A 17548-nucleotide genomic window follows, 5' to 3' on the forward strand; every position below is an offset into this window, starting at 1 on the left:
CGAATTATAATAAATGACATTAAATTAAAACACTCAAAACACATTTCAGATACTGCTGCTTCAGGGTTATAGGAAGGGGGGAAATACAGCTAAAGTTGCAAACATAGGCTGCTACTTGCTTGATGTTTCCTACCAAATAGCCCTTCAAAAAAGACAGAGAGGGGGAAAAACACCCTGTATTGAAATTAACAATAATTCATAAATATTGGCAAAGCTAGCGTTACCTCTCCAAGAGCAACAAATGACGAAGGGAGATGTTGCCGCCCGGACGCTTGTTACAAGCGCACGCCGCCTCTTTCCTTCTATAGAGACGGGGAAAGGAAGCGTAGAGCGGTTTCCGTCTGTACTTCCGGCCGCCCCGCACAAGCGACTTCCGGCGTGGCTTGCTGGGCGCTGCCATTGTCCTCCGGAGCGGGGCCATGTCGTCCGAGGAGCGGCCTCCGGCCCCTCAGAAGCATCCCTTCTGGAACTGCTTGAGCTGCCGCGTCGTGACCGGGACGGCGCTGCTCGGCTCCGCCTTCTGGGTCTACCTGGGACCCCGCAAGGTCATGAGGCGGGGGATCCCCCCCAACATGTGGCACATCACCCAGATCAGCTTCGCCTGCGGTAAGTGCGGCGGTGCCCCAGCCCGGGGCCTACTTGACTTGCTAGAGGTCGGCCGTTCGGTTGAAGCCTCTGAGCATGTGCAGAGCGCCTTTGCGCCTCATCATTGTCGAGTGACTATATTCGTGTCGGGCCCTAGAGGGCGAGGGTTTCCAGGCTGTCGGGTAGACTAAATGTTGTTGCATTGCAACTCCCACCATCCCTCACCATTGGCCATGCTGGCAAGAGCTGATGGGAGTTGCAATCCACCGAGATCTGCAGGGCTGCAATTCTCTCCCTCCCCTCCCCTCCCCGTCAACGTAACAGCTGTATCCTTTTGCCTTATCAAAAGATATCTCTACTGTTGCTGTTAGATCTTTGCGGAGACGAGGTACCAAGTGGCAAAAACAAACAAAACTTTGGCAGGATGCAACAGCTGTCCCATGAGGAACTGTGTTGGACTTGTATTGTTCACTATATAGAACCCCCTGTACCTATTGCCCATATAATGAGATTTGTTGATAATGAGCAGCCCTTGCTTGTGTCTTAAATGTTACAAGTGTCATCTGCAACAAAGTGTTGCATACCATACCCCCCTTGTAAAATAATCCATTCCATTCAGCTGTTTTTTCATGTTCCCCCCAATAGGTACACAGCATTCGTTGGCCACTAAACATGCTCAGTCCGCATTCAACTGCTTGTTTTTTACACTTCAAATCTTGGGGTTTCTCCAAGCATGCTGATATGTCCCTCTCGTCGCCCCCTCTTCTTCCTTGGTTCCATTTTTGGCTACATATTAATTGGCACTCAGCACCTTTGTTGGCTACTTGAGGGAAGTTTCTTTGCTCCCTTCGGAATCATGTGTATGCTGCTAATAATCTTTCTTCTTTTCCTCCCAGGTCTTGCCTGTTGGGGTTTTTTAGTGTTGATAGACCCAGTTGGGAAACTGAAGAAGTGATCACAGACCTCCTTACCATCCTTTTCCAGAAACAGCATCACTTCATAGCACGGACAATAAAAGTCAAATGGAGTTGGCTTTGGTTTGCCTTTGTTTGTGAGGACTGCTGTAAAACAGCCTATGGAAAGCCACAGCTGTGCTGCTGTCTTCCCCTCGCTTTAGCCATGCAGACAATTATGTCATTAGCTTTCCTGATTGCTGAGGTCATCAGCACAGGAGTCTGTGCAATGTATCACACCTGGGAGGGATGAAGGATCTTCATTCTTGTATATTAAAAAAACACACCACAAAACACTTGGTCTCCCATTCGTTTTTGGTCGTACTTACAGCCGCCTGTAAACAAGGGGCGTTGAACCACTTTCAGCCTAGCACCGTTCATGATCTCTCAAGACTGCATGGGTCCATCAGCATTCTCTCCCTTTCTGATGTCTGGGCTGTGAGTGCTGTTGCATGCGCAGCCGAAACAGCAGCATCCATGGACAAGAGGGAGGGATCAGCAGGCAAGGTTTGCAGAAGTCCCCCCACCAAAAATTGGGGTGGGTAGGGGACCTCAAAAACAGCCCAATGATGGTTGAGCATGCTCAGCGCTGCCTGATTGTTGGCAGGGGCGATGGAAGTGGAGTGTGGGGGAGGAATAGACTTGGGTTTGCTGTGCCACAAAATCTCACTCTGGAGATCTACGTTTTGCTCATGGGGGGGAGGCATTTAGGGGGAGGGTTGCTGCTAGTGAGGAGTCCCTCCTCCCAATAGTTAAGACCCCTCCCGCACTTCCTTTAGGCTTGAAAAAGTCTCCATTGATGCCAAGGAAGCCCCTTCCTATGCCTAAAAGGAAACGCAGTGGGAGGAGGGGCAGAGGCTTACTGACTAACCCCACCCTCACCCTGTCCCTAGAAAACTCACCTCTTCTATGCTCTGGTCTGTCCCAAATCCCACCATCAAGGATAGTTGGTCTTGTGATTGCCCATTCTCACAAACAAGGAAGTTTTCTCATGTAACACCGCCCTTTAAAATTCCCACAATGCCCTCAACAGAGCTCTAGTGCCTTGTGGGAAATTTAAAGGGCACTGGGAGCTCTACTGCTAGGTGAGCACATCAGGAGGCACCACTGCCATGGAAGAACCAGTTTGGATCAAGGCGGTAGCAGAGGGAAAATGTAAATTGTCTGTCTCAGCTTTCCCCAACTTTGTGTCCTTCAAATGTTCTGCACTTCAACTCCCATCAGCCTCAGCCCCCTGGGAGTTATACTCCAAGACATCTAGAAGGTTCCAGGTTGGGGGAGAGTAATTTAACACACACATGGCCCCAATCCGGACTGCAACTATAAACAAACACACCACTATTAGCTACAGAAAAGAAAACGGTGCTTATATTGGGTGCCCTCTGGTGGCCAAATATTAACACTGCAGCCTGCTGACCGCCATAGGTCTGTTTAAAACATAGGGGCTGTACTTGGGTGCCCTCTGGTGGCCAAATATTATCACTGCAGCCTGCTGACCGCCATAGGTCTGTTTAAAACATAGGGGCCTGTACTTGGGTGCCCTCTGGTGGCCAAATATTATCACTGCAGCCTGCTGACCGCCATAGCTCTGTTTAAAACCTAGGGGCCTGTACTTGGGTGCCCTCTGGTGGCCAAATATTATCACTGCAGCCTGCTGACCGCCATAGCTCTGTTTAAAACATAGGGGCCTGTACTTGGGTGCCCTCTGGTGGCCAAATATTATCACTGCAGCCTGCTGACCGCCATAGCTCTGTTTAAAACATAGGGGCCTGTACTTGGGTGCCCTCTGGTGGCCAAATATTATCACTGCAGCCTGCTGACCGCCATAGCTCTGTTTAAAACATAGGGGCCTGTACTTGGGTGCCCTCTGGTGGCCAAATATTATCACTGCAGCCTGCTGACCGCCATAGCTCTGTTTTAAACATAGGGGCCTATACTTGGGTGCCCTCTGGTGGCCAAATATTATCACTGCAGCCTGCTGACCGCCATAGCTCTGTTTAAAACATAGGGGCCTGTACTTGGGTGCCCTCTGGTGGCCAAATATTATCACTGCAGCCTGCTGACCGCCATAGCTCTGTTTAAAACATAGGGGCCTGTACTTGGGTGCCCTCTGGTGGCCAAATATTAACACTGCAGCCTGCTGACCGCCATAGCTCTGTTTAAAACATAGGGGCCTGTACTTGGGTGCCCTCTGGTGGCCAAATATTAACACTGCAGCCTGCTGACCGCCATAGGTCTGTTTAAAACATAGGGGCCTGTACTTGGGTGCCCTCTGGTGGCCAAATATTATCACTGCAGCCTGCTGACCGCCATAGCTCTGTTTAAAACATAGGGGCCTGTACTTGGGTGCCCTCTGGTGGCCAAATATTATCACTGCAGCCTGCTGACCGCCATAGCTCTGTTTTAAACATAGGGGCCTATACTTGGGTGCCCTCTGGTGGCCAAATATTATCACTGCAGCCTGCTGACCGCCATAGCTCTGTTTAAAACATAGGGGCCTGTACTTGGGTGCCCTCTGGTGGCCAAATATTATCACTGCAGCCTGCTGACCGCCATAGCTCTGTTTTAAACATAGGGGCCTGTACTTGGGTGCCCTCTGGTGGCCAAATATTATCACTGCAGCCTGCTGTCCGCCATAGGTCTGTTTAAAACATAGGGGCCTGTACTTGGGTGCCCTCTGGTGGCCAAATATTATCACTGCAGCCTGCTGACCGCCATAGCTCTGTTTAAAACATAGGGGCCTGTACTTGGGTGCCCTCTGGTGGCCAAATATTATCACTGCAGCCTGCTGACCGCCATAGCTCTGTTTAAAACATAGGGGCCTGTACTTGGGTGCCCTCTGGTGGCCAAATATTATCACTGCAGCCTGCTGACCGCCATAGCTCTGTTTAAAACATAGGGGCCTGTACTTGGGTGCCCTCTGGTGGCCAAATATTATCACTGCAGCCTGCTGACCGCCATAGCTCTGTTTTAAACATAGGGGCCTGTACTTGGGTGCCCTCTGGTGGCCAAATATTATCACTGCAGCCTGCTGACCGCCATAGCTCTGTTTTAAACATAGGGGCCTGTACTTGGATGCCCTCTGGTGGCCAAATATTATCACTGCAGCCTGCTGACCGCCATAGCTCTGTTTAAAACATAGGGGCCTGTACTTGGGTGCCCTCTGGCGGCCAAATATTATCACTGCAGCCTGCTGACCGCCATAGCTCTGTTTAAAACATAGGGGCCTGTACTTGGGTGCCCTCTGGTGGCCAAATATTATCACTGCAGCCTGCTGACCGCCATAGCTCTGTTTAAAACATAGGGGCCTGTACTTGGGTGCCCTCTGGTGGCCAAATATTATCACTGCAGCCTGCTGTCCGCCATAGGTCTGTTTTAAACATAGGAGCCTGTACTTGGGTGCCCTCTGGTGGCCAAATATTATCACTGCAGCCTGCTGACCGCCATAGCTCTGTTTAAAACATAGGGGCCTGTACTTGGGTGCCCTCTGGTGGCCAAATATTATCACTGCAGCCTGCTGACCGCCATAGGTCTGTTTAAAACATAGGGGCCTGTACTTGGGTGCCCTCTGGTGGCCAAATATTATCACTGCAGCCTGCTGTCCGCCATAGGTCTGTTTAAAACATAGGGGCCTGTACTTGGGTGCCCTCTGGTGGCCAAATATTATCACTGCAGCCTGCTGACCGCCATAGCTCTGTTTAAAACATAGGGGCCTGTACTTGGGTGCCCTCTGGTGGCCAAATATTATCACTGCAGCCTGCTGACCGCCATAGCTCTGTTTAAAACATAGGGGCCTGTACTTGGGTGCCCTCTGGTGGCCAAATATTATCACTGCAGCCTGCTGACCGCCATAGGTCTGTTTAAAACATAGGGGCCTGTACTTGGGTGCCCTCTGGTGGCCAAATATTATCACTGCAGCCTGCTGACCGCCATAGGTCTGTTTAAAACATAGGGGCCTATACTTGGGTGCCCTCTGGTGGCCAAATATTATCACTGCAGCCTGCTGACCGCCATAGCTCTGTTTAAAACATAGGGGCCTGTACTTGGGTGCCCTCTGGTGGCCAAATATTATCACTGCAGCCTGCTGACCGCCATAGGTCTGTTTAAAACATAGGGCCTGTACTTGGGTGCCCTCTGGTGGCCAAATATTATCACTGCAGCCTGCTGACCGCCATAGGTCTGTTTAAAACATAGGGGCCTGTACTTGGGTGCCCTCTGGTGGCCAAATATTATCACTGCAGCCTGCTGACCGCCATAGCTCTGTTTAAAACATAGGGGCCTGTACTTGGGTGCCCTCTGGTGGCCAAATATTATCACTGCAGCCTGCTGACCGCCATAGCTCTGTTTAAAACATAGGGGCCTGTACTTGGGTGCCCTCTGGTGGCCAAATATTAACACTGCAGCCTGCTGACCGCCATAGGTCTGTTTAAAACATAGGGGCCTGTACTTGGGTGCCCTCTGGTGGCCAAATATTATCACTGCAGCCTGCTGACCGCCATAGCTCTGTTTTAAACATAGGGGCCTGTACTTGGGTGCCCTCTGGTGGCCAAATATTAACACTGCAGCCTGCTGACCGCCATAGGTCTGTTTAAAACATAGGGGCTGTACTTGGGTGCCCTCTGGTGGCCAAATATTATCACTGCAGCCTGCTGACCGCCATAGGTCTGTTTAAAACATAGGGGCCTGTACTTGGGTGCCCTCTGGTGGCCAAATATTATCACTGCAGCCTGCTGACCGCCATAGCTCTGTTTAAAACATAGGGGCCTGTGCTTGGGTGCCCTCTGGTGGCCAAATATTATCACTGCAGCCTGCTGACCGCCATAGCTCTGTTTAAAACATAGGGGCCTGTACTTGGGTGCCCTCTGGTGGCCAAATATTATCACTGCAGCCTGCTGACCGCCATAGCTCTGTTTAAAACATAGGGGCCTGTGCTTGGGTGCCCTCTGGTGGCCAAATATTATCACTGCAGCCTGCTGACCGCCATAGCTCTGTTTTAAACATAGGGGCCTGTACTTGGGTGCCCTCTGGTGGCCAAATATTATCACTGCAGCCTGCTGACCGCCATAGCTCTGTTTAAAACATAGGGGCCTATACTTGGGTGCCCTCTGGTGGCCAAATATTAACACTGCAGCCTGCTGACCGCCATAGGTCTGTTTAAAACATAGGGGCTGTACTTGGGTGCCCTCTGGTGGCCAAATATTATCACTGCAGCCTGCTGACCGCCATAGCTGTTTAAAACATAGGGGCCTATACTTGGGTGCCCTCTGGTGGCCAAATATTATCACTGTGGCACCTTCTGAAATTGAAATGGCTCTTAAAACAAACAAAAAAGGAAGCTCAACTAGCAGGTCTTGCAGCTGCAAGGAAAAGCGAGGATTTCCGACGACTGCATGACATAGCGAAGGAATGTCACAGGAGAAACGGTCAGGGAGGCACTTGCCTGCCTCTTCGGGATAACTGCACTCTGACAGGAGTGGGCCGCTTTCCGCTTCTCTTCTGGTATATAAAAAAAGTCACAACTGGCAGCAGGAGAGAGGGAATAGGTTTTTATTCATGGTGTGGTGCCGGGGGAGGAGGAGGAGGAGGAGGAGGTGGTGGTGGTGGGGAGAGTCAGGTTGCAGTCGTGCGCCTCCCCACCAAGGGGCCGTGGGGAAGGGCAACGCTTCTACCTCCACCCCATAATTTCTCCTGAAGCCCAGCCTGAGAATGTCGCTGCTTTGGAGTCTCTGCAGTCAGAGCTGAGGGGTGCCGGAGAGGCTGTGGGGCGGCACCCCATGGCGGAGAACAAGGAAAGATGAGGGTCACCGCCAGCAGCAGCAGCAGCAGCAGCGAGGGAGGGCTGAGGCCGAAGTGGGAGGGCAGCCAGAGGGCCATTCAGCTGTTGTTCCCCTTCTTAGCCACGATCAACACGGCTGAAGGCACCAGACCTGTAGAAAAGACAGAGCAGAAAGAGGCAAAAGTGGGAGGCAAGGAAGAAGCCACGCCCAAGGTGGGCAGGCAGAAGAGGCGTTTGGGGACGGTGGAATGGGACAACGGGGCAAGGCCCGTCCCGGATACCCTCCTGGTGGGGACAGCAGGCTGCCTTGTCCAGAGTCCACTGCCAACCATGACCAGTTCTCCAGGGTTTCAGGCCCCTTCTGGGTGAAGCACTAAACGAGTCCCTCGGAGCGACAGTTTTCAGCCCCAACGTGGCCCTCCCTGACCTGCTGCCCTCCAGAGGTTTTGGACGTTGACTCCCCTGCTGGCCACTGGTGAAGAATTATGGGAGTTTTAGATCGGTCCCTCCCCTGTGCGACAATTGCAGCAAACCGCGGGTCCCGGTCCAGCCCCAGTCGCCTCGGACTCACCCAACTCCTGCAGGGGCCTCTCCATGTCTGGAGGGCACCAGGCTGGGGAAGGCTAATTTGTTGAGAGAATCGCAGAGGTGGATGAATGCGTTTAACCAGAGAACGTAACTTCTCAAGCCCTTGAGCATTCGCCCACCTCTGGCTTTTCTCCCTTGTACATTTCCTCTGCGAACAGAAATAGTTTGGGGATACCGTGTCCTCCGAGGGAGGCTGCAGTTTGCGGGGGGGGGGCTGGGGGACAGGAGCCCTGGACCTAGGGGGGGCGGAAGGGAATCCAATGGTTTCAAAATGCAAGGTGGCCGGGAGCTTGGAGGCAGAACCTCAGCGTGGCCCGCAGCTTCAGTCCCCGGCCTCTCCCGTTCAGAGGATCAAGACGTAGGTTCCGAGAAAGCCTCCTCACTGGAAATGCCGAAGAGCTGCGGAGAGCCCTGGGTGGAGAGGGGCAGGCAAACAAGGGCCCTCCAGGCGTCTTGGCCTGCAAGTCTCTTCAGCCCACACGGCTAATGGCCAGGCGCGATGGGTGTTGGAATCCAAAACATCTGGAGGATGCTGGGTTGCCCACCCCTTAAGCAGTGGGAAATGGGGCAGCTTAGACCCGGGAGAAGCAGCACGCGGCAAGACTTCCCTCCCCTGTGCGACAATTGCAGCAAACCACGGGTCCCGGTCCAGCCCCAGCCGCCTCGGACTCACCCAACTCCTGCAGGGGCCTCTCCATGTCTTCCTCGGTGAAGACGCGCCGCGGGAAGCTAGTGAGAAGGTTGAAAGGCTCCACCTCCCCGCCGTCCTGGCGGTTCAGCTGCACGTAGAGGCGGACGGCGGCCAGCTGCTCTTTGGCGCGGAAGGTCTGAGTGAGCGACGTGCCGTCCAGCAGCCTCACCTGCCGAGGAAGGGGCAGAACAGAACAGTGGCCCCGATGGCAAAGTGACGGCTGGTCCTTTCTGTGAACAAGGCAGCCTTACCCCTCTCACAGCGTGGCCGCAAAGAGCGGGATTGGGGCCTCAGCTGCCACGTTCGATGAACTGACGTTTAGCATTGCTTACAAACCCAAAAACTGTGGTTCAACTTGGTGGTTTATTGAAACAAGCCAGCTTGGTTTATTTTATTTATTGATAAACTTTTAAGACGCAATCCTACGCTTGTTCAGACATTATAAAAAAAAAGGCCTAAAGCTAGAAAAAGTTACGTTCTCTGGTTAAACTCATTCACCCACCTCTGCTATTCTCTCGACAAACCAGCCTCCTCCAGCTTGCTGCCCTCAATACGTTTTGGTCAAAAACTCCCACAATCCCTCCCCAGGGGCCACGCTGGCCAGGGCTGGCGGGGAGTTGATGTGCGGAGATGGGGAAAGGGGGCGTTCCCGGGGGACAGAGAGGGGAGGAGACTGGGGCATTGGCTGGGTGAGGAATTCTGCAGACGACCCGGCCTCCTGCCCTCCCTGTTCCTGAAAACGCCCGTCTATTTAAATGCAGAGTGGCAGAATACTCCTAAGTGTCCAATTTTGGAGGCTCATGAGTACCCAAACATTGGCTCATCCAGGATTCAGCCCTAAAGGAGCATTCAGAGTATAGCCGTTCCTAATTTGCCCGAGTGCAGCACATGTTAGCTGTGCAACTGGAATACCAAAGGTTTGCTTTTTAAATCATTCAAACTGCTAAGGTCTAAGCATTTTCTCAAGGCTTTAGAACAGGGGTCAGGACCTATAAGGACTTCTGACGACAAACAGAGTGGCTAACGGTCCGCTTGAGAAACAGCTATGCCCGGGACGCCGTGACTTCGGTCCGTTACCTGTATCCTGCACTGGTCGTACTCTCGCTTGACCGGGGGCTCCTGGCTGGGCGAGGAGGGAACCGGTGCGGGAGCCATCGGCTCAGGGGGGCTAGATGCTTGAGAAGAGCTGCAGGAGCCGCCCCCGAACTAGAGGGAAACAGAGAGAACCCACGCCGAGGCGATTAGGACGGAAACAGCCCCTGTGCTAAGCTACCCAATGCTGATGGATTTGTCCCCTCGCTCTTGACCACTGCCAAAGGGCGTAAGGTCCTCTCGCTCCGCGTGGACATAACGTGGAAGCAGCCGGCCCTCCACCTAACGCTGCAGCCACAGGGAGGCTGGAAGCATCCGCTTCTATTTAGAAACTAATTAGGGTTTCCTGCTACGTCCAAACGCGGGAAAGGAACTCTGGTTAGTTTAAACAAGCCAGGAATGCCCCACTGTACTTCACAGCTCCCCAGAGGCCTGCTTAGGTGCAGTTCTTGAATACAGTGCAAATCTCTAGCTTTGTTGCTCCCGGAATGGAAATAGCCATGCACAAGCAGTTCCCGTGTCTTTTCTGTAAAGTGCAAATTGCCCTAAACTTTCCTGCTATCTTCCCTCCCAACGCTGAAGAAGAACATGGGCTGCTTGCCGGTTGAACTGGTGAGGCTGGAACACCTCTCCGGCAGTAAATCTACCTGCCTGTAGTTGCCCCAGCCTGCTGTCTGAAATGGGGTCTGGAGCCCCACCTGCGAGTAAACGCATTTCTGTGTTCTGCTCTCTGTAAGTTGTGTATTGCAAATGTGTGCAGAGTAGCACCATAACAGAGAGAGGGAGAGACAGTGTAACAAGGGGAAACAGGAAATGCAGCAAGAGAAGTTGCCACAACAGGCCAAACGAATAAATAAATATTCATGTATTCTGTCTTCTCTGCGTGACCCGCACAGCTTCAAACGCTCTAATCTCCTCTTCTAACAGGACAGGGTTGAGTTTTCAAATAGAGGAGAGAGAGAGAGAGAGAGAGAGAGAGAGAGAGAGAGATCCTCTTTGTTCCAAAGCCCCCACCCCCACCCGCCACCCCCACCCCTTTTCCCAGCCTCTGTTGCTCACTCACCTTCTTGGCTCTCTCAGCCTTGTCTCGTTCAATCTTCTCTCGCACTCGCTCCCTGGAAAGGAAAACAATTTTAAGTGGGGGGCGTCACATGAGAGTTTGGGAGCCGAGGGTCCAATCCAGCCCCGGGGGTGGGGGCGCTCTCTGAAGATGGCCTTGGGGGGGGGTTTCTATATATCCCCCTGCCTTCATTTTCACTATCATGAAATGTTCTCAAGATCCCAACATTTCTCACAAGAGGAGCCTTAAAAACCACTAACGCTACACAGCTTGGGTGGCGTAAGGAGCAGGAGTCCACGTTTTAAGTCCACGCACCTCAAATCTTGTCCACTCAAGCTCAGGCAACCACTCTGCCCCCACCCTCCCTGCCCCCACTGCATGTAACAGAGCCGTTCCTTCACGCTATTGCTTAAAACTATTTTCATCCTGTCTTTCCATTAAACCGGGGTGCCCAAGGCTGGGCTAGACGGACCACGGATCTAACCCAGTACAAGGAAGCTCCCCCTGTTCCTACAGAAGGCAGGCTGTAACTTTGTGACAGGGCCCCTGCCTCGCATGCAGAAAGTCCCAGGTTTGATCTCCGGCATCTTCAGATGGGGCTGGGAAAACTCCCGCCTGAAGCTCTGGAGAGCCGCCGCCGCTGCCAGCCAGTGTCATCAACACTGGGCAAGATGGACCAAGGGTCTGACTCCGTATAAGGCAGTCCCTATTTAAATTTGCTTTTATTCAGAACCATGAGGACTGGGACCTTGCTTACTTTTTAGGGGAAGGGGTATAGCTCAGCGGGAGCCCATTTGCTTTGGTCACAGGTTAAATCCCCCGGCATTTCCAGGTAGGGCTGGGGACGGACGGACTCCTGCCTGAAACCCTGGAAAGCTGCTGCTGCTGCCAGTCAGTGTGGGGACAGTACTGGGTTAGACGGACCAAGGATCTCCTGCCAGGGGGAGGCTTCCTATGTCCTCAGGACTTTGGTTTTGATTTGTGAAGGCCGAAAACACTCACTCGCACCCACCCTGCCGTCCTCCCCTGCAGCAGCCTGCCCCCATCCACCCACCCCCACCTGGGTTCCCCCTTCCCGGCCCTCTCACTTGGCCAACTTCTCCTCCAGCTTCTCCCGGCGCCTCTCTTCCGCCAGCTTCTTCATCTCGTCCTCTTGCAGCTTCTGGCGGATGAGGGAGAGCTCCTGGCCCTGCTTCCGGCGCTGCTTCTCCCGCTCAATGCTCTCCCGCTTCTCGCGCTCCTCGCGCTCCCGCTGCTTCTGAGAGATCAGCTCCATCATCCTGAAGGGACAAGCGGCGGAGGTGCTCAGGGGCGCCCCTGCCCCCTAGACAGCCACTGCCCTTCTCCCGGAAACCCCAGCCCTGAGCGCCACCCCGTTGGTTAGACGGACCTCGTGGCACGCTGCGTGGAGGCAGAGCTGTTTCAAAACAAAACGAAACACCGAGGATCTCTGCACGGCAACGTGAGCGAAACATCAAAAGTCCGGGGAGGGAAAAAATCCAAAATCCTTTTATGGCAGGGGTTCAGAAAGCCAAGCTGGCTCGCCGGGCACCCTAATCTAGCCCAGAGCACCTCCTTGATTCCTCTGCAGGGATGCAGGCAGCGGGAAGATGGCAGCCCCACTCCTCAGCACCTTCCTTCACGCGGCCTTTGTGCCTCCAACGGAGGTGTGCGGAGGCACCCACTCAGCCAGCCTTCCCTCCACCAGCCAAGCCCATTTTGGTCAGGCTTATATTTCCCTTTCGCTGCTGAGAAGATCATCACAGGAGAACCTCCTAACGCCCATAGAACTGCCTTTTCTAAATTGTTATAATTTCCTTAAATAAAGCATTTCATGGATCTGAGTTTGTCTTTTAGGCTTGTGGTAATGTTTGCCTGTTCGGACTTTGCTTGGCTCTCCAGCGGAGCGTCTAGAACCCAATGTGGGTTCTTAAGGGAAGGAGGCCCAGCTTCCCAAAGGAGTCGTTCTACGCAGCACCACTCATTAATTTAAAAAGTGGGCCGTAAGACAATGCAAGCTGAGGCTATGTGGAATTTAGAGACCCACGAACCTCAGCTTTCACTTTTAAAAGGAAGCTTCTAGCCCTCATGGGTTGCAAAGGTGTGCATGGCTGTAGCCAAGAGACAGTGAGATGGGAAGGGCTTCCGCCTTGTGCTCCTCATCACGGCCAACAGAAGCAGAAACTCACCTCCTTGCAGAGTTACGAAATCATGCACATTTGCAGAACTGGCTTATCTTAGGCTGGCTGCAGAATCCAGGTCTTCTTGGCGCAGAACGTGGCTTAGTTCGGGGCAAAACCGTCAAAACGATTACCTCTTTGTTTGTTCCCGTTTCTCTTCTTCGCTCAGGGGGCGTCGGTTGTCTTCGTCAGTCAGCTCCTCTAACGTCAGATCTGTGGGGAGGGAATACTGTGATTCTCTTATCCGTGGGGAGCAGGGGAACCAGGGAACAAGCACGCCAATGCCTCAGTCGCTGGGATTTGAGGGTCTGGATCCACACCTTCTCAAACACCCCCAGGGATGGTAAAAGAAAAAAGAGAAATTCACCATGGCTGAGAATTATTTATTTAAACATTTCTAGAGTGCCACCCCAGCATTTCCAGCATCATGGTGCTTTACAATAAAACAGTTTAAACAGTTTAAATCAGTTCAGCCACGGTTCAAAACAACCCACACACAACTACTGAGTGTGGGTTAGAGTTTTGCATGAACAGTCCCCGTGAGAGTGCTGGATCAGCGTCTCCGCTGGGTGAGGGCAAACAAACGGAACTTAATCCAGGCAAGACAGAGGCACACTTAGAGAGTGGTTCCTCTGCCCAGATGAGTGATGGTCAAGCTGATCCGGAGGGGAGTGCTAAAGCAGAGGCGTGGGAGTTCCGCCATACCAGGCCTCCCATGTCAGCTTCTCCAGTTTTGCTCTGACCTGATCCAGTCTGCACCGCCTCCGGCGTCCTCCCCTCGGGGGGCTCCTCTGAGCTCAGAACGTGGCCTGGGGGGGGAACATAGGGCTCATCCAAGTCCAGGTCATTCTCGTGCTCCATGAGCCTGGAAATGAAGAGAGGGCCACAGTTCAGGAGAAGAGTGTGTGTGTGGGGGGGGGGATAGCTGGGAAGGACTGTGCAGTAGTGAGACAGGCACAGAGGCAACACCCACCAGTCCATTGCCGATTCAATGCCCTGGTTCCCAGTCAGCGCTAGAGCCTTCTCTCTGAGAGGAAGGAAACAAGAAATAAGATGCAGTGAGTTACATCTCAACGCTCCACACTTTTTTCCTGCTCTTCTGAGTGCCCCCATGCATAAGCCCACCCCAATTCCCACCCCCTCTATCTAACGCGCAACAAAGAAGTCCATGATGCACGGTTTCCCTGCTAGCTCTGCTTCTCACACATCGTGTTGCAGGTTAAGAACATGAGAACGTAAGCGCAGCCCTGCTGGATCAGACCAAGAGTCCGTCTAGTCAGGATTCTGTTCACGCAGTGGCTGACCAGCTGCTCCCAGGAAATCCACAAACAGGACAGGAGTGCAACAGCACCCTCCTGCCCATGTTCCCCAGCAACTGGCGTACATAGGCTTACTGCCACTGAGACTGGAGGTGGATAGGGCCATCAAGACCAAGACTTTGCCTAACCCCCTTTTAAAGCCATCCAAATTGGTGGCCATCACCGCATCTTGTGGTTCTGAATTCCACAGTTTGACTCTGCGCTGTGTGAGGAAGTCCTTCCTTTGACCTGCCCTGAATCTCCCACCCATCAGCTTCATGGGATGGTATCTAGCATTATGCGAGAAAGAGAAACGTCTCCCTATCCACCTTCTCCACGCCAGGCATAGCTTTGTACGCCTCTTTCACGGGTCAACGTCTGCACTGGGAACGGGGAAGAGCTCCCGCACCACAAAGGCAGCCGTGCACTCCGCTGAGTTCCCACAAAGCTCTGGACGACGTGCTCCGCTTCGAGGACTCCTGAGCAAGGGACACGGGACCTGAACGGCTGGTTTCCCCCATGTGTTTCTCCCCCATGTGTTTCGCCCCCCGCCTTTTGCCCAGGAACGAACACGTACGCTCTGTTCTGGGGGAAGCCCATCTCAATCAGGCTCTCGAGAGCCGTGCTCTCCATGATGGCCTCTGCTGCCACAACTGCTGTCAGCGGACCCTGGAAGGGAAATGACGGACAATAAAACCCTTCCCGCTTACCGCCACCTCTTCCTTGGGGACGAGGCCAACCCCTCTAGAGCAGCAGCCTTCTCCAACTCAGAGCTCTGCAGACGCGTCAGACTACAACTCCCATCATCCTTTGCCGACTGACCGTGCTGGCTGCGGCTGATGGGAGTTAAAGCCCAAATTGTTTGGAGAGCACCGCCGGGTTAGGGAAGGCAGCTCTAGGGCACCCTCCAGCTGTCTTGGACTACAACTCCCATCATCCTTAATCACAGGCTACGCTGGATGGGGCTGATGGGAGTCGATATCCAAATCACCTGGAGGGGAGGAGGGTGGGGAAGGCCCAGCTTGTGTCTCCCCCCCTCCCCCTACTCAAAGCTCATTAGAATAAGTGACCTGGGAAAGGGGAGGGGCCAAGGACGAGCTCCGCCCCCCTAGGCTCCTCCCACATCCCTTAAAGGGACCCTCTTCGCCCCCACTCCCATAGCGATAGCAAGCTGGGGGAGGAAGGGCTGAGTCACGTGTGGGGGGGGGGGCTGTGCGAGTTCTCTCTCCCCCCCTCCCCATTGCCGCTTTCGAGGGGGCGGGGGAGGAGCGTCCCCCCCCTCACCTGAGGCTCCGTGTCAGAAGCTCTTTTCCAGGTGGCTGCAGCAGCAGCGACGGCGGCACCGGAAGCGGCGGGTCCGTCGCGCGGCTGCTGTTTGGGTCACGTGGCCGAGTTACCGGAAGTAACGAAGGCGGCCGTCGAGGGACAGAAGTAGCGCCGGACGCCCTGGGAAGAAACTTCGCCTTAAAGGGGCCGCGTGCCGCCAGGCGTCTCCAAAGCTGCTTTTTTCCTGGCTGTCATTTCTGTGCCTATTAATTAATTCGTTCCAGTATTTCCCCCGCCGCCTTTTCTTCTTCCATTCTGCTACATTTCTTGTTCCAGCTGTTCATCTTTCTCTTTCCCCCGTTTATTTTTCATTCTACCTTTTATTTTATTCTTTCATTATTATTTTTCTATTTTACCTTTTCGTTTTTCACCTTTCCATTAGTCCGTTTATTTCCTCCATGCTGCCTCTTCCCCCTTCTTTCATTCATTAAGGACACTTGAGGAACAAGTGGCCCCTGATGTGCCTAATGGATGCGGTGGCTGACTTCGAACAGAGATCTTACAACCCCCATCATCCCCAACCAGGGACAGTGATCAGGGATGGTGGGAATTGCAGTGCAACACACCTGGACGGTGCCTGAATTTGGCCCTGTTGCAGACTCCGAACAACATACGGAGTAAGAGCATGGCCCTGAGCATGCACAGAGAATTTTCACCAAGTCTTCATCAGGGGGTCACGGTTTCGGAATAGAAATATATAATGGAACTTCACAAATCAATTAGTCCGGGTGGCATTTTTCTTGGCGTGGGGTCAATATGAGGGGACCATGAATCCCAAACACCTCTCATTTCAGAAATTAGGCAGTGTGATAACTTGTGATCGCACACTCGGGGAGAAAACACAGACCTGACATTTCAGAGATGGAAAAAGTGAGGTGCCTGTAACTCCCCCAGTTCTCATGGCAAAGTGCCCCCCTCCATTACATAGTTGAAGGATCTTCACCATTTAGAGGGATTCTAGGTTTTGAGGGTGCAAGAAGGAGTTTTTGTGGGGAGAGGTTGATATTGGGCCCCTCTAGGGCCTTGACAGGTGCCTGATAAGGCCACCCCCTAACTCTGGTCCTGTGTTGGATGCTGCATTCATTCATTCTCCAGTAGCCTGTCCCCCACTGATTTTAAAAAGCCACAAGTGTTTGATTCTTTTGGTTAAAAGAAAGGTTGGGCAACTTTTAGCCCTCCAAATGTGGGACTGCAACTCCCATCAGTCCTAACCAGTAATCCCGATGAGGGATGATGGGAGTTGCAGTCCAACAACAGCTAGGTTGCTAAAGCCACGGTTTAGATCTTTGCACTGTTTTCTCTCTGCAGCTGGTTTGATCTTGCTTTTACCCTGATGTTATCTCATTCATTCTATTTCCACACCACCCCATACCCGAAACTCTCCAGGCGGTTCCCCCAATTTGCACCATTCAAAATACATACAACGCGCAAAACAATTTACACAAAAAACATAAAAGTATATCTAAAATAATTTCGAACAATATCTATCCAAAAGAACGATCTGTTTTCTCCTCTTCATCTGATCATCTTACATTTCCTGTTTTTAATTCGTAACACCGTCCAGAAATCTCCAGTAATTGGGTGGCTTAAAACTGCTATTAAGTGAACAAATACATGAATAAAAACTCAGCCTCAACTCCTAGAAAGAAGAAGCGTTTCTGCCGTGAAGAAGTTCACGTCACACTGGCCTATTCGTCTCTCCCTGTTAAGTTGGCAGAGGCATTTGCTAAGCTTTTGGCTGCCTGGTAGCTTGGAGGAAGGCGGTGGAAGGAGTTAGGCTGGTGGAAATGCCTGGCAAATAAAATTGGAATGTTCCCCACACCCCAACTGCCAAATGTGACCTCACATGGCCTTGCATTGTACCCTAGCAGAAGAATCTCTCTCCCACTTCACTCTGATCTCTCCTATTGTGCGATGGGGAGAATCATATGAATAATTATGACCTTCTTTCTGCAGCTGGTAGATGCCTGGGAATGAGGCCAACAGAGAGAAAGAGAGA

At 52.7% G+C, this 17548-nt stretch overlaps 2 protein-coding genes across 2 annotated transcripts; one reads left to right on the forward strand and one right to left on the reverse strand.

The window, feature by feature from the left end:
• Positions 1–342: 342 nt before the first annotated feature.
• DMAC1 (distal membrane arm assembly component 1) lies at positions 343–1834 on the forward strand. Its single transcript, XM_063146005.1, has 2 exons — positions 343–606; positions 1482–1834. The coding sequence occupies exons 1-2, from the start codon at positions 420–422 to the stop codon at positions 1538–1540; spliced, it is 246 nt and encodes an 81-aa protein (XP_063002075.1). The 5' UTR covers positions 343–419; the 3' UTR covers positions 1541–1834.
• Positions 1835–7104: 5270 nt separating this feature from the next.
• UBXN1 (UBX domain protein 1) lies at positions 7105–15600 on the reverse strand. Its single transcript, XM_063145869.1, has 10 exons — positions 15508–15600; positions 14801–14892; positions 13899–13952; positions 13669–13790; positions 13060–13138; positions 11834–12025; positions 10749–10800; positions 9671–9799; positions 8576–8762; positions 7105–7465 (listed from the first exon to the last, which is right to left on the reverse strand). The coding sequence occupies exons 2-10, from the start codon at positions 14854–14856 to the stop codon at positions 7413–7415; spliced, it is 924 nt and encodes a 307-aa protein (XP_063001939.1). The 5' UTR covers positions 14857–14892; positions 15508–15600; the 3' UTR covers positions 7105–7412.
• Positions 15601–17548: the final 1948 nt, after the last annotated feature.

The sequence above is a fragment of the Elgaria multicarinata genome, chromosome 21, assembly GCF_023053635.1.
Source record: "Elgaria multicarinata webbii isolate HBS135686 ecotype San Diego chromosome 21, rElgMul1.1.pri, whole genome shotgun sequence".
Taxonomy (NCBI): Eukaryota; Metazoa; Chordata; class Lepidosauria; order Squamata; family Anguidae; genus Elgaria; species Elgaria multicarinata.

Excerpts from the sequence above, each read along its gene's own strand:
- DMAC1 (XM_063146005.1), top strand. The coding sequence starts at position 420 with ATGTCGTCCGAGGAGCGGCCTCCGGCCCCTCAGAAGCATCCCTTCTGG. Across the intron at positions 607-1,481 it reads CCAGATCAGCTTCGCCTGCG|GTCTTGCCTGTTGGGGTTTT; the intron begins GTAAGTGCGGCG and ends TTTTCCTCCCAG.
- UBXN1 (XM_063145869.1), bottom strand. The coding sequence starts at position 14,856 with ATGGAGAGCACGGCTCTCGAGAGCCTGATTGAGATGGGCTTCCCCCAG. Across the intron at positions 12,026-13,059 it reads AAACGGGAACAAACAAAGAG|GATGATGGAGCTGATCTCTC; the intron begins GTAATCGTTTTG and ends TTGTCCCTTCAG. Across the intron at positions 9,800-10,748 it reads AGGCTGAGAGAGCCAAGAAG|TTCGGGGGCGGCTCCTGCAG; the intron begins GTGAGTGAGCAA and ends GTTTCCCTCTAG.